Source organism: Protopterus annectens, chromosome 11.part0 (assembly GCF_019279795.1).
Source record: "Protopterus annectens isolate FY-2018-M chromosome 11.part0, PAN1.0, whole genome shotgun sequence".
NCBI lineage: Eukaryota > Metazoa > Chordata > Ceratodontiformes > Protopteridae > Protopterus > Protopterus annectens.
In genome coordinates this window covers 801,524,698-801,539,575 of record NC_056745.1, presented here as the reverse complement: position 1 = coordinate 801,539,575, position 14,878 = coordinate 801,524,698, and the positions used below count along the sequence as shown (strand labels likewise).

The following is a 14,878-nucleotide window of genomic DNA, read 5'->3' as shown; positions in this document are numbered from 1 at the left end:
TGATGACTGCCCATGTCCAGATGGGTTGTGTGCACTATTCCTGGTAAGAATTTACTGTGCCCCATCCACTCTTCTAGGTTCCTCTTGAACAGTGTCATAGTGGTGTCCTGTTTTACATGAATTGGTAGCCTGTTCCAAAGATGTGACAGTTGCTGGGAGATAAATCTGTCCCTCCAGCATGTCCTATTTAAGTCGCAGGCCATATTTAAGTTCCTGGAATCGGTAGCCCTAGACCCATTTGATTTCTGGGTATGCAGTAAGTTCATTAGGTTTGGATCTTTGGTTGTTCTGTAGGCCAGGCATAAGTCTCCCCTAAAAAGTCTATAGAATACAGAGTATAGTGACAGGGACTTTAGTCAGTCCATGTAAGGCACATACTGGAGGCCCTTGATCTTCTCTGTTAGAAACTTCTGAGGTCTCTCCAATTTCTGCAGGTGCTTAGTATGGTACATACCGAATGGGGCGTTATACTCAATTATGGGCCAGATAAGTGCCAGGTATAGGGGGAGTTATAACATCTTTTGATCTCGAAGCAATGCCTTTACTGATCAAGTGAGCTATGTGGAAAGCTTTCCTTACTATGGTAGACACATGGTGGTCGAAGTTAAGGTTGCGGTCAACCTGTGATCCCATGTCCCTTACCACTTCATGGGTACTTAGGATATTGTTGTTAATCTGATAGTTTAACAAGGGAACGGGAAGGGAATGGTGATGCATTTCTTTGCATTCAGTTTGAGACCATGACTAATACACCAATTATTGGTCTGTGTGAGACCCTCTTGGAGTATACTGACATAATTTGGGGATTCAATGATTGCACCTAGTTTGCAGTCGTCTGCAAACTAGGTCAACCAAAACCCTTTAGTTTTTTACCTGAACTTCTGAGAAGTATATACCAAACAGTAGGGGGTACAGCACTGACCCCTGTGGCATTCCACTGGTAACAGGTCTCCTGGTTGATGTGGAGTCACTCACTTTGATAGTATGTGTCCAGTTAGTGAGCCAGTGGAAAACTCATTTTACAATGAAGGGGTTTACATTCAGATTGGTAAGTTTATTGGTAATGTCTGAATGTGGGATTTTGTCAAAAATATTTTCCAATTCGAGGTATGCCGTGTGCACAGATATGCCCTTATCAATGGCCCTGGTCACACTTTCAAATAAATCCACCAGATTTAACAGGCAAGATCTGCCCTTCATGAAGCTGAATTGGGTAGGATCCAGGGTTTGGAGGTCACCTATGTTTTTATTTATGAGGTCCATAACAATACGTTTCAGGGCCTTACAGATGAGGCTGGTCAGGCTTATGGGTCTGTAATTCCCCGGGTCTGTTGCTAGGTCATGTTTGTAGGGGAGAATAACTGTAGCTGTTCTCCACTCAACAGCAACAAAGCCTGTGGTTAGGCTGTGATAGAAAAGGTACTTAGTGGTGATGCTATTTCATGTTTTAGCATGTTTAGAAGACAGCCTGGGATGTCATCTAGTCCCATAGAGGCCATGTTCTTTGCCTTGGACAGGGCTTTGAGGACCTATTCTTTGGATATGAGGAGTTTGGGGGAGGGGTTGTTGTAAGTTAGTAGGGGATAAGGGAGTGAAATTTTTGCCAAACTTATCTGCTGGCAGGTTTGCTATCTCTGTGGGGTTAGTGTGTGTGTGATACCGTTGATCACCAGTTCTGCACATCCTTCAGTCCTACACTTTAGGTTACATATGTAGCTGTAAAAGGCCTTATGGTTATCCTTGGCAGGACTTGTTAGGCTTCTCTCAAAGGAGCTCATGGAAGATTTGACAAGTTGTCTTATTTGGCTGTTAAGGCTGAGGAGGGTGTTTTTCCATTGCTGGGTCCTTGTCTTTGCTTTCTTGGAGAGCAACTTTTTGCATTTATTGTAGAGTTTGTTAATGCTGGAAGTCCAAAATGGCAACTTGATTTTATTTGGGGCACTAGCTTTGATTCTATTTGGTACAGCTGAATTTATACACTTATGCAAGTGATTGTACAGGGTGTCTAGTTGCCACTAATACCCCCTAAATGTTCACATTCCTCTGGCTTGGTTGAGACTATTTTTAGAATTTCCTACTTCCAGCTTTTTAACCACTTATTGTTATACAACTTTTCCAGCTCAGGTTTTATTATTCTCAATGGGACCAACTGAAGTTGGTTACCTTTGTCCCCACATGGCTTTCAAAATATCTTTGTTGGCTATCTCCGGATTTTTCTGCAGAATTACGCCTTTTAATCTAGTTTGGTAGTGGGAGCTCTGACACCTCCAATAGAGGGACAATAGGAAGGCTGAATCATACTTGAGAAATTTGGAGCCCCCAGACCCTTCTTTTCCTAAGGCAAATCACCTTATCCCATGCCACACTTAGGGGACTCTTTAATTATATTTATACCATTGTTTCCTTACCATTTTTATTTTATTTATATCTATTTTCATGTCATTATTTTTCTTACATATTCCTTGTCTTCTAAACTTTAGTTTCTCTTTTCCTTTTGCAACACCCACCCACATCTTTATATTTTTTGAATCGCAGATTTCCCAGCACTGTCCTTGTTTAGACACTTTTTAACACCCAAAACATATTTACTGATGCAAAGAAAACAAGCAGATTTATTAAATTCAATGCCCTCTTCTCATTTATCCTATAAACTATTCCTCTTTTGATTGGATTCAGCCTTGTTCCTTACAAAAATGCCCCACAATTCACTTTTTATGCAACTTGAAAACATATACACACTACCAGCATATGCTAGCTTTCATAAAATGTATGTGTTTAACATATGTACCCTTTTTCTAAGAGATCATTGAAAAAAGCTTGCTCAGTCTACCAACTTTCATATTTATTTTAAAACTTCACTCCATTGTTCTGTTGCTGTTTATCCTTCCCAAACATAACTGCTAGAATATCAATCTCACTTCTAGAAAGATAAATTCCTTCCATTCTTTAGACTTCTCTGAACCCCTTACTTTTTGACTTATTTCATTTTAAATGCTACTGTACCTAGAATTTGTTTTGTTCTGAAAATTCTCTCTTTCATTATAAAACCAAATTGCGTATATATGTTAACATTAACAATACTTTTATTGATTCCTGTATCTTCCATCTACCATTCTTTAACTCTGTCTACATGACTGTATAACCACATTGATTGCCATCACAAACAACCACATATTCAATGGACAACCCTGCTTTACTCTTCTTCCCTGCTTAGCGGATCAAGCATTACTGAAGAAGGAGTTGTACTCCAAAACCAGTCTAACTTTTTGACCATTACCTTATTTATTGTAATAATGAACTATTTGGATATATCCTGCTAACTTGTTTTGTTTTCATATTTTTTATTTGGTTATTATCTCTTATCTATTTTGCTACCAATCAATTTGCCATCATAGACATACAAGAATTCTCAGAAATTATCTTCATTATTTGTCTTAGTTTTCTTCCTACTTAATATTCTTTCAAAATCCTTAACATTTTCACATGATCATTGCTGTCAAATGCCTTATCCACGGGTCTATATCATGAAGTCAAACGTTAAAAAAAGGGGAAGGCTCTTACATCAAACTCTAAAAACTAAAACCATTAAATTTTGAACACACAGAACAGCATTTTTTTCCCTGGGGAAAAAAAATTGCTGCTTTAAAAAAAAAAATCCACAGACAAAATAAAATGAGGAGATCAGCCCACCACACCCCCCTACTTAAATATACCAACTCCGAGACTGCACCTCAGTGAAAGAAACAGCAAAGTTCCAGCAAATTGCCCAGTATTTTTTCCCTGAGAAAAAAATCATTGTTCCGGCCGATCAACATTCTGTGATTTCGGTTTTTAGAGTTCGATGTAAGAGCATTCGCTCTTTTTAACATTTGACTTTGAGATATAGATCCTTTAGCCACATCACACACTGTTACTTTTTCTTCCCCTTCCCCCTTAGCCATACACTGAACTATTTTTTACGATCATTGAATTTTTGTTTACTGGTTTCGCTTTAATAGCATACACCACTTCATCCAGTTCATCTTTCATGACATCCATAATTCTTTTCTGAATGTTGTTGTTGTTGCGTCTTTCGGCTTTTCCTGGTTAGGGGTTGCCACAGCGGAACTCCGGTCCGCTAATGATTGGCAGCAGATTTTTACGTGCTGAGTTGCCAGCTCTGATGCACAACCTTCAATGAAGGTACGCCCATTCACGCATGTCTCCACACAGAAGACGCTCTAGCTGAGAATCGAACGGGACAACGTCTTACCGTGAGGCGACAACGATCTTCATAAATATTTTACAGTCAGTATTTCCCAATGTAATTGGTCTCCTTTTTTTTATTTCTTCACATTGCTTTTTTTCCCACATACACTTTATAACCCTTTTCAAATCTCTTCTTTTTTTACCTTCCTCCATCCAGTCATTCAATATTTCCTGAAAAACATCCTTTTGCTAGTTGACATTTCTTTATAAAAACTATAACCTAATCCCTTTGGACCTGGTACAGATTCTTCTCTTGGTTTCATTAGAGCATTCTCAAACTCTTTCCTCTCAATGCTTTTTTCTGTTTCTTCTACTGCTCCCTTTTTATCTTGTTTACTTTTCTTTACTTTACAGCTCCTCCTACATTTTTTTACATATTCTGTGGATACCGTTCAACTATATTTGTAATTTGGAATAAAATAACAAAATAATCCAAAAACCGGTAGCACTGTTTATTCCAAAATCTGTAATGTCACACTAAGCGCTTTCACCCATCTATTCCATGGGTTTTATCAGAGTAAACAATACATCATAAACGTTTCCATTAAATACAAATAAAATTAACTTGTGTCCAATCACATAGTTATTTCAATTACTATAAAATCTTAACAATCAATTAATTCATAAAATTATTTAATTAAACAATACAACACCTCAAACAAGTTTTTTCAAAATTCATTGTATCCTATAAAAACTATTATTTTATATCATATATATATAATCACTTGTTTACATAGTTAAAAACTAGTAAAAACACTACAAATGAATAAAACATTGTTTCAAACTATGAATAAGCCTTTCATGTATTCAAAAATGTTTAATGTATAATCCAACTGTAAGTAATGGTAACACATTAAATGCAATGTGATTTATATTTTAATACAGTAGAAATGGAGATGTGTTCGTTCATACCTGGCATATTGCTGGCATTGAGTCTAAGTTGCCACAAACATTTCTTCATTTCTAGTAAATTGTTTACATCCCCTTCATTATTAATGTTATCTGGAATCCTATCAACTACAAAAAATATAAACCTTTTAAAATCCTGACATTTTGTACTATGTAAATATAAGGAACTAGTTACCTTCTTGTTTTTAATGTCCCTAGTGTGTTCCATAATGCGCTCTCTTAACTTCCTGATGGTTTTGCCTATATAAAATGCTGGACATGATAAACAAGTCGCTAAGTATACCACCATCTTCGTATTACAATTAACATGTCCAGGACAGCTAATGGATCTATTAAAATTTTGTATCATAACATAGGGACCGTCATTAATAAACCTACAAGTTCTGCATAACCCACATTTTTTCATTTTGGAATTCCTATACGGTTGATTAATACTGTTACTTTCAAAATACTCCTTCAAGTTTTTTCCCCTGCTATATGTTATATTTGGACCTTTTCCTAAAATATTCATAATATCAAATTTATTATTAAATATTTTCCCATGTTTACTTTATTGTACTAAAAATTGCCCCCGTATTTTCATTAAATGGTAATATTAATGCTTCTGTCCTGTTCTTTTTTCTACCCGTATCTACATTAATTCCAAACCTTAAAATTGGTTTGAAATTCTGATTCCTTTTAACTATCACTTCTTTCTTCATTTCAGTTAGTAAATACTGCAGATAGCCTCTGTCCAGGAACATCTCCATAAGTTTATCTACCTCATTATTGAATACTGCATCATTACTTATAATCCTGGATAGCCTAACCATTTGGCCCTTTACTAAATTCCTTTTTTGAAAATACGGGTGACAACTATTAAAATGCAAAAAGGAATTTGAGTAAGTCTTTTTCCTGTGTATATTAGACTCTATTATTTCATCTTCTTTCTTCTGAAATTGAATGTCCAAATACTCCCAACTCTCACTATGTATTTTATACATAAATCTTAAAAAAGAAGTGGTGGTCTCCAAAAAGGTTTCAAAATCCAAAATCTCTTCCTCTTTTCCTTTCCAAAAAATTATTATGTCATCTAGAAACCTTAAATATAGTGTTATTCTGGGCCAAAACCTACTAGTGAATATCCATTGCACTTCCCAATGTGCCAAAACTAAATTTGCGTATATTGGCTCGCATCTTGCCCCCATGGCTACACCTGAACTTTGTCTAAAAAAATTCACCTTCCAACAAAAAATAATTATTTGTTAATATAATCTTCATCATTTCTACTAGCAATTTTCGCTTAACTGTATGTGGATCACTAAATGCCTCCAAACTTGCTTCAAACATTTTTAAACCCTGTTCATGGGGTTTCACTGAAAATAAGTTGATTATATCTATTGTTACCATAATAGTATCCCTATTCATGAAGGGTAAATTTTCCTTTACTAACTCCAAGCAATGCCAAGAGTCCTTTAGAATGTAAGGTAATTTCTTTAAAATATCCTTACAACTCACATCTACATAGTGAGCCATGGATTCTAGTTTAGATCCTTTTGCTGACACTATGGGTCTAAAAGGGGGGTTGCTAACACTTTTGTGGATTTTAGGTATACCAAATATGGAAGGTGTGTTCGGATGTTCTACTAATAAGTAATTATGTTCCTCCTTGTTTATCACACCTTCTATAAGGTATTCATGCAGTTGCCAATCCACCTTAGTATATGCTCTAACCATCTCATATCTTGAGACTTTCTCGTATGTGTCACTATCACTTAGCATATCTGCCATTATGTTCAAATAATCCACCTTAGTCATCACAACCACCCCACCCCCCTTATCTGGTTTCATAATTCTGTAACCATCAGATGTTGTTAGTTCTCTTAAACAAAACCTCTCAGCAGTTGTTAAATTGTCTTTAAATTCACCTCCTTCTTTTAATACCCTCCTAATTTGCATATCACATAGCATTTCAAACAAATATATAATAGAATTCTGTGGCGGAATAAGGGTACTTGATCTCTTTAATGTAACATGCCTAGTGTCAGTTTCCAGGTTTTTGCTAGCACTGTTCGAAAAAAACATTTTTAAATTTAACAATCTCATATATAATTTCAAATTAATCATCACCCTACCAATATCAAGCTTAAAATTGGGGACAAAAGTGAATCCTTTTTTAAAAAGTGATATATAATTTTTACAAAAATCTTTATCCATATAATTATACACTGTGAATCCACCTTCCTTTAATATAACACAGTTAAACTCCTGATGGACATCACAGTTATTCAACACTTTTAAACATTCATAATTTTCAGAAAAACACAGTTCACTATACATGTCATTATTCTCAAATACATCCATCTCTTTTACCATCATCTTATTTCCTATAAAGTTGGAATCTGCATTAGAAAACAATAGTATGTTAGTTACATTCTCCAGTGTTTCAACACCTATGTCTGTCCTTATAGTAACGTGTTTATTCAGTAATGTGAATTTGTCCTGTACCTTCTGTCCCTCATCTGATAATGTTGTTGGTAATGACCCTGGTAACGGTCTCGTATGTATTCTGATCTCCTCACTACTGGTTCCTCTAAAAAAACTTTTTCATAGGTTTTGTTGTTATTGATATTATTTTCTCTACCAGAATAACTTTTATAAATAAATAAAATAAAAATAAAAAATAAAAAACTTCTTGTATGATTTTGTTGGCCAGTCTGCTGTTCCATACCGTCACCATCAACATTAAAAGTACCCATTCCTATATTTTCATTTGTGTTTGTTAATGCTCTATTATGCTTATATTCCCTAAAATGTGTATATGCCTTCTTGTTTACATAATCTTGACTGTCCCTGTATAATTTATTGTTTTTTATATCTAACCCCTTGTTTACAAATCTATCCATATCTGAGATAATATTGTCAAGACGGTGTTTATTGTGTTCAAACAGTAAGTCATTACGTATACTATTATCTAAGGTAACTAAAGTCTCATTCAATTTAGTTAACCTTAAATTATTATTTTTGATAATCAACTTCATCAGCTCCATACCTGTATTGTCAAAAATTTTTAGTAATTCATTAAATAACTCACTGTTATGGTCAAAACCAAAAGGTAGTTTAAATACGCGTAGTCCCTTAGGCTCCTGTTTTAACTCCAGGGACCTCTCAAGGTATACATTGTCCATTTGTATTTATTTAAAATTCTTTAAGGCTTTTTCAAAGTCCTGTAATTGTTTGTTTAAGTTCCCCATGTCTCGCTTACTATTATTGATCGGAATGTGAAAATTAGGAGCCAAAAGCAAATCCTTAATGTCCGGAATCCTCCGAGCACTGCTGCCATTCATTTTTGCGCCGTCTCTAGTGTTCGTTACGGAGTTCGGAAGCGGAACCTCTTGGCCTTGATTTCCTGCCTTTGAACATTGTGTGCGACTTCCAATAAAACCCCCCGAACCATTACTAGCCGACGGAACACTCTGGGATGTACCCGGTGTAGAGTGTATAGTGAACAGTTGCTCCTCAGTTTCAGTTAGTGATATATTTCCATTTTGAGCATTGCTGTTAGTCCCATTACAAAAATGAATTCCAATTCCTTGCTCCTGCAAGGCAGCTATGAGGAATTGTGTAATCTCCAAATGTTGTTTTAAAAGTTGCTCCATTCTCCAAATGTAGATGTAGAAAAAAGAACAGGTAGATACGGGTAGAAAAAAGAACAGGACAGAAGCATTAATATTACGATTTAATGAAAATACGCGGGCAATTTTTAGTACAATAAAGGAAACATGGGAAAAAATATTTAATAATAAATTTGATATTATGAATATTTTAGGAAAAGGTCCAAATATAACATATAGCAGGGGAAAAAACGAAGGAGTATTTTGAAAGTAACAGTATTAATCAACCGTATAGGAATTCCAAAATGAAAAAAATGTGGGTTATGCAGAACTTGTAAGTTTATTAATGACGGTCCCTATGTTATGATACAAAATTTTAATAGATCCATTAGATGTCCTGGACATGTTAATTGTAATACGAAGATGGTGGTATACTTAGCGACTTGTTTATCATGTCCAGCATTTTATATAGGCAAAACCATCAGGAAGTTAAGAGAGCGCATTATGGAACACACTAGGGACATTAAAAACAAGAAGGTAACTAGTTCCTTATATTTACATAGTACAAAATGTCAGGATTTTAAAAGGTTTATATTTTTTGTAGTTGATAGGATCCCAGATAACATTAATAATGAAGGGGATGTAAACAATTTACTAGAAATGAAGGAATGTTTGTGGCAACTTAGACTCAATGCCAGCAATATGCCAGGTATCAACGAACACATCTCCATTTCTAGTGTATTAAAATATAAATCACATTGCATTTAATGTGTTACCATTACTTACAGTTGGATTATACATTAACATTTTTGAATACATGAAAGGCTTATTCATAGTTTGAAACAATGTTTTATTCATTTGTAATGTTTTTACTAGTTTTTAACTATGTAAACAAGTGATTATATATATATGATATAAAATAATAGTTTTTATAGGATACAATAAATTTTGAAAAAACTTGTTTGAGGCGTTGTATTGTTTAATTAAATAATTTTATGAATTAATTGATTGTTAAGATTTTATAGTAATTGAAATAACTATGTGATTGGACACAAGTTAATTTTATTTGTATTTAATGGAAACGTTTATGATGTATTCTTTACTCTGATGAAACCCACGGAATAGATGGGTGAAAGCGCTTAGTGTGACATTACAGATTTTGGAATAAACAGCGCTACCGGTTTTTGGATTACTTTGTTATTTTATTCCTAGTTTTGAGTGACTGTGTTTTTCGTATATTTGTAATTTCCTCTTGTTTGTATCTTAACTGCTCTTTTCATCCTTCATTACATTAATTTTATTTTATCTCAAGTTCTTACCTAAAATGGTGAAATTTCTGTTCTTCCTCTCGAAAAACATTTTGTCTAAATGTCATTCTTTCCATTTTTCTTTATATATTTATATATGTTATTTTCTTCCTTTTCAAAACCTCCATATCTCTACTATTCTTTCATAAACTTGTTTTTGCTTATTTCTTTATTTTTAAGTATTTTTAAACATTTATTTATGCATGAAATGGCTTCATTATCATATAATCTTTGCACAACTGTCCTGTTTAGGACATTCCATTACTGCAATTTTTGGCAATCTTTTTAACTCCTTTCCTTCTTTTATTACATCTTCTTTCTCTATTATTATTGACCATACAGCCCTTTGATCTAAAAACCTTTCTTCTCTAATTACATCTATAATTTGTCTCATGTCTTCTGAAAATAATACATAATCAATCTCTGTTTTAACTAAGCGCTGTCATAAAAGTATATTCTCCCTCTTTACCTGTTCTTAACTTAATGTTATTTACTATCTCTCTAAACATCCTTACACATTGTGCTATTTTTCCTTACCCCTTTGTTAAATTGAAATTAAAGCCACCCACCACCATAATGGACATATTTACTATCACTTAACTGAATTTCCTCAAACATCTCTTCTCTTTCATTTGCATTTGTTTACACATAAACTATCAAAAATACGAACACTTTTTGTCTCTTTCTTAAAGGACGTGCCACAGCTCTACCTGCTACAACAACTGTTATATATAATATTTTAATGTCTTAATGTTTTAATAATACTGCAACACAAAAACACGTATCATTCCTAATAGTCCACATCACTTTTCTTTTCCACATCATTTCAAACTTCACCCTTGTCTTTTCATCGGTACATCTTATATTATGCAAACAAATTAATCCACATTATTTTTTTACTCCATTCAAATACCATCTACACCACTTTTCATGCTATTCACATTCTGTGATGGTGCACTTTCATTAACCTTTTCCTTTTTTGCATTTCTTTTTAATACATCTTTTGACCTGTACAACATGCATCTATAATTAATTAATAGTTTTGGTTCTGAGTTTAAAATTTTAACTTGTTTGTTTGTTTCACCTTCATTTGTTTCTATTATTAAATGTTTTCCATCTGTTTATAATAATTAAGTAGGTGGAGTAGACAGGCTGCGATACATCACTCACATGTGCTATTCATTATTAAGTCTTAATTGACCTATAGTCCTATACGTTAGCAAATGCTCATCAAACAGTTCCTTGTATTTTTTCCTTTCTAGGCAGTGTGAATGGGCAGCTGCATAGTAACTTTACACAGGGTTCTATACTGAACAAGATGTTTCAGAAATGCTGTCATCATAATGAGAATAGCCTGCAGCAAACCTAATCAAGTGGAATTTGGACCTCTGACATCAGAAGTTTTTTCTTCATAATTGGTGTTTAATTTGCATTTTTTGAATAGGGCTGCAGTTCTTTTATAATGTAGAAGGAGAGGCAAACGTTTGTCCCTTGTCCCAAATGCAATGTCAAGTAATTCAATAAAAAGTACATCACCCCAGAGCTGCCATTCCTACTGATTTCAATCCTGTGAGCCCAGAATGTCACAACTGGCCTTTTTATAGACCAAGGTGCTGCTCTAAAAGGAAATTGTTATTTATATATTTACCTATTTGTTTTTCTGTATAGCTGACTGTTACCTGAAGGGAGTGAAGGCAGCCATCCAGCAATTACAGTACAGACATGGGGTCCTGGCATGCAAATGTATTTTCCAGCATAATATCGAGGGTTATGATCGGATCTCTTTCTTTCTCGAATTGTAACCATGTTATTGCGTGGTCAAGACATGGGCAGCAAGTCATTCACATCAAGAGATAATCTCAAGCAGTGAATCTTGGCATCCATATTGAGAACACATAATACAGGATTAAGATTGGTGACTCAGTCATAATTCTTTATAGTGCATGGAGCTTTAACTACTCCATGTACTACTAGTTTAGAAAAAATGCAAAATGTTTTACTTGCTTTGTGATTATGCTTCATTATTGGGAGAAAACATACTAATTAAATGCTTCTTTAAGAGACCTGAAATTAACAGCAATTTTGTTAACCACCTTTGTAAGCATGTACCAGTTTAGTCCTAGAGTAGAGCATAACTACCTTGTCTTTTTCCCAATATTGGAGCATAATCATAGTGCTCCATGTACTATAAGGACATCATGAAGAGGTACTGTATAGGACAATGACATGCACAATGAAAACTATATGAATAGGAAGTCATGAAGGACTTATCCTAGATTTGGTCAAGCATTCTCAAGTGTTTTCATTCAGTTTATTACTTTCCCAAATGTATTCAATTTGGTGACTGTATGTGATAATATAACAATGTTAATTTCTGTATGGCTAGCATACACATTTCACTAAACATCTCACTATGCCTTTTGGTTGAATCCATTCAGTAGTATGACTCAGACTATCTGGCTGCAGCAGTGCTACATGTAGCAGAATCTATGGTTTAGGAAGGCAGATGGCTGTGCTCAGGTTACCTATAGGTAAAGGCCTACCTATTTTATATAGTCACCTACAATGTAAGCTGGGATGACTCTGCTGCCTATTTCCATCTGTGCTGACTATACTGTAGTCACTATATTGGTCTCAGTTTATTAGGGACATTTAGGAAGTACATTAAGGGTATCAATCAAATGGCCAAGTGGTTATGAGATACGTTGCTGCAGGCATCTTCCATAACTCTATAATTATACAATAATCCACAAGAAATGCAGGCAAATGCATGGAAAACAAAGATATCTCAAGATGTAAAATTCATCATATAGGCAAAACTTTATTTAAAATATTAACCTAACTATTTTCATGTCGTACTATCATTTTTTACCTAATTTTATATTAAAATAGCAAAAGTATATATTTCAATACACGTTTACTTATCTCATTTCTAATTAAACCATTTCTGATTTTCTTTATCATTCATATACTACTACAACTGGCTTGTATACTCAGTATATGAGTTATATACATTTATATAAATTTTCAAAATTATCTACAGGAGAAATCTATTATGGTATTAATTCTGACAGAGGCATTTTGTATATAATGTATATAGTTTTTAGTTTAGTTTTAGTAACAAGATTAGGTGTAGTTAGTAGTTTTCCTTATTTTTATTATTGCTCTTGATGTTATTTTTGATTGTTTGATGTTTTATTTTATTTAATAGTACTGTAATAAATGTATTTTCCAAAAAATCATGTAATAGGAATGCCCATCTATCACCCGCCTATAGCATTTAATTTATGAAGTATTTGTTTAAAGTAACTTGCTTACATAATGTTTTGCTTGTTTATACAGGGTACAAAGATACTTCAGACTTTTATGTGGTACTTGAATCCACGACAAGTCTTTGATCTTTCTCAGGAAGGGCCAAAAGAAGCGTAAGTAGAATCTAAAAATCAAAGGTTTTGAAAAAAAAATCAGCAGTATATATTCTCTGCCTAAGTTATTGCTGAACTGTAATGGAAGAAAAAAAGTAATGAAACATTTTAAGATGTACTGCATATATACATTCATGCTGATTGAAATGCATGTGACTGTCTATATTAATTTAGTGCATCTGTTGGAAATATTTCATGTTCCTGAAAGCTACTGTCATCAATGCTGAGACAAAAATCTTCTGATTAATTATTTATGTGAAGCAAATAAAAATCTAGAGTTCTTGTGGCAGAATAATGCATATGAGGTGTTTTCTAGTTTTCATTTTATAATTAATCCAGCCATTTGTTTATATATCATCATCATCATCATCAACCCACTTTTCTACATAGGCTTGTGGTGTCATGTCAACACTTGCTCTCTGTCTTGATTCAATGCCACTCTCCTACCTTCTTTGACATTCATGCCTGACTGTCACAAGTCTTCTCTCACACAATCCATCTTTTTCTTTGCTAGGTGCCCTTCTTTCCTCTTGCCTTCTTGTATGTCCCAATATTGTTCACTGGATTGTTTTCTGTTTTCTACACATGTGCCCAAACCACTGTAATCTGATCTCTTTGACTTTCTTTGCAATTGGAGCTCTTTTGGCGTCTGCACTGATATCTTCATTTCTTTGTCTGTCACACACAGTGCATCTCCATCGTGTCTATATTAGAACACTGAATGTTCAAAATTTCGAGTGTTCTAATATCGAACCCTAATAATCGAAAATTTAAAACATCGAACATACAGAACAGCAAATTTTTTCCTAGGGAAAAAAATGTGCTGTTCCAAAACACATACACACAACACAAGCACACCAAACAAACAGCAATCCACACACATACACCTAAACTCCTACACCTAACCCTACACTAAACTATACATACACCACTAACTATCCACTTACCTTAACCTAAACCCTAACCCTAAGGTCCGTCACTATCGCAAAGTCACCTCACCCGTGCCATAACCCTATCTCACCTACCCCGCTCTAACCCTCACATCCACACAATCGCACAATTACCTGAATCTGACCCATAACTTTCCACCACAGTGCTGAAAATACCAAAGCAGCAGAAACGGACAACCAAATTCTTTCCCTAGGAAAACATTTTGTTTTCTGTTTCTTCGATATTTTCAGCATTCGCTGGAAAACGGGTCGATATTAGAACACTAGAAATTTTGAAAGTTCTGTGTTCTAATATAGACCCTCTCTATCACCTCTCACTTTCTTAACTGCTATGCCTTTAAAGATAAGGTTTCTGTTCTGTACAGTAGTACTGGTCACATCATTGTTTTGTGCACCTTACTTTTCAACCTCTTTTGAATTCTTCACTTTCCCTGAAACTCTGTGCC

The 14,878-nt window shown here is 34.4% G+C and overlaps 1 protein-coding gene across 3 annotated transcripts in view; it reads left to right on the top strand.

Moving 5' to 3' along the window:
- DGKI (diacylglycerol kinase iota) overlaps positions 1-14,878 on the top strand; it is a 5,490,864-nt gene that overhangs the window by 1,005,789 nt on the left and 4,470,197 nt on the right. For all 3 annotated transcript variants that reach the window (XM_044088223.1, XM_044088222.1, XM_044088221.1), the window contains one exon: positions 13,400-13,482. In XM_044088223.1, the coding sequence (XP_043944158.1) occupies positions 13,400-13,482 (83 nt within the window). The remainder of the gene's footprint in view (positions 1-13,399; positions 13,483-14,878) is intronic.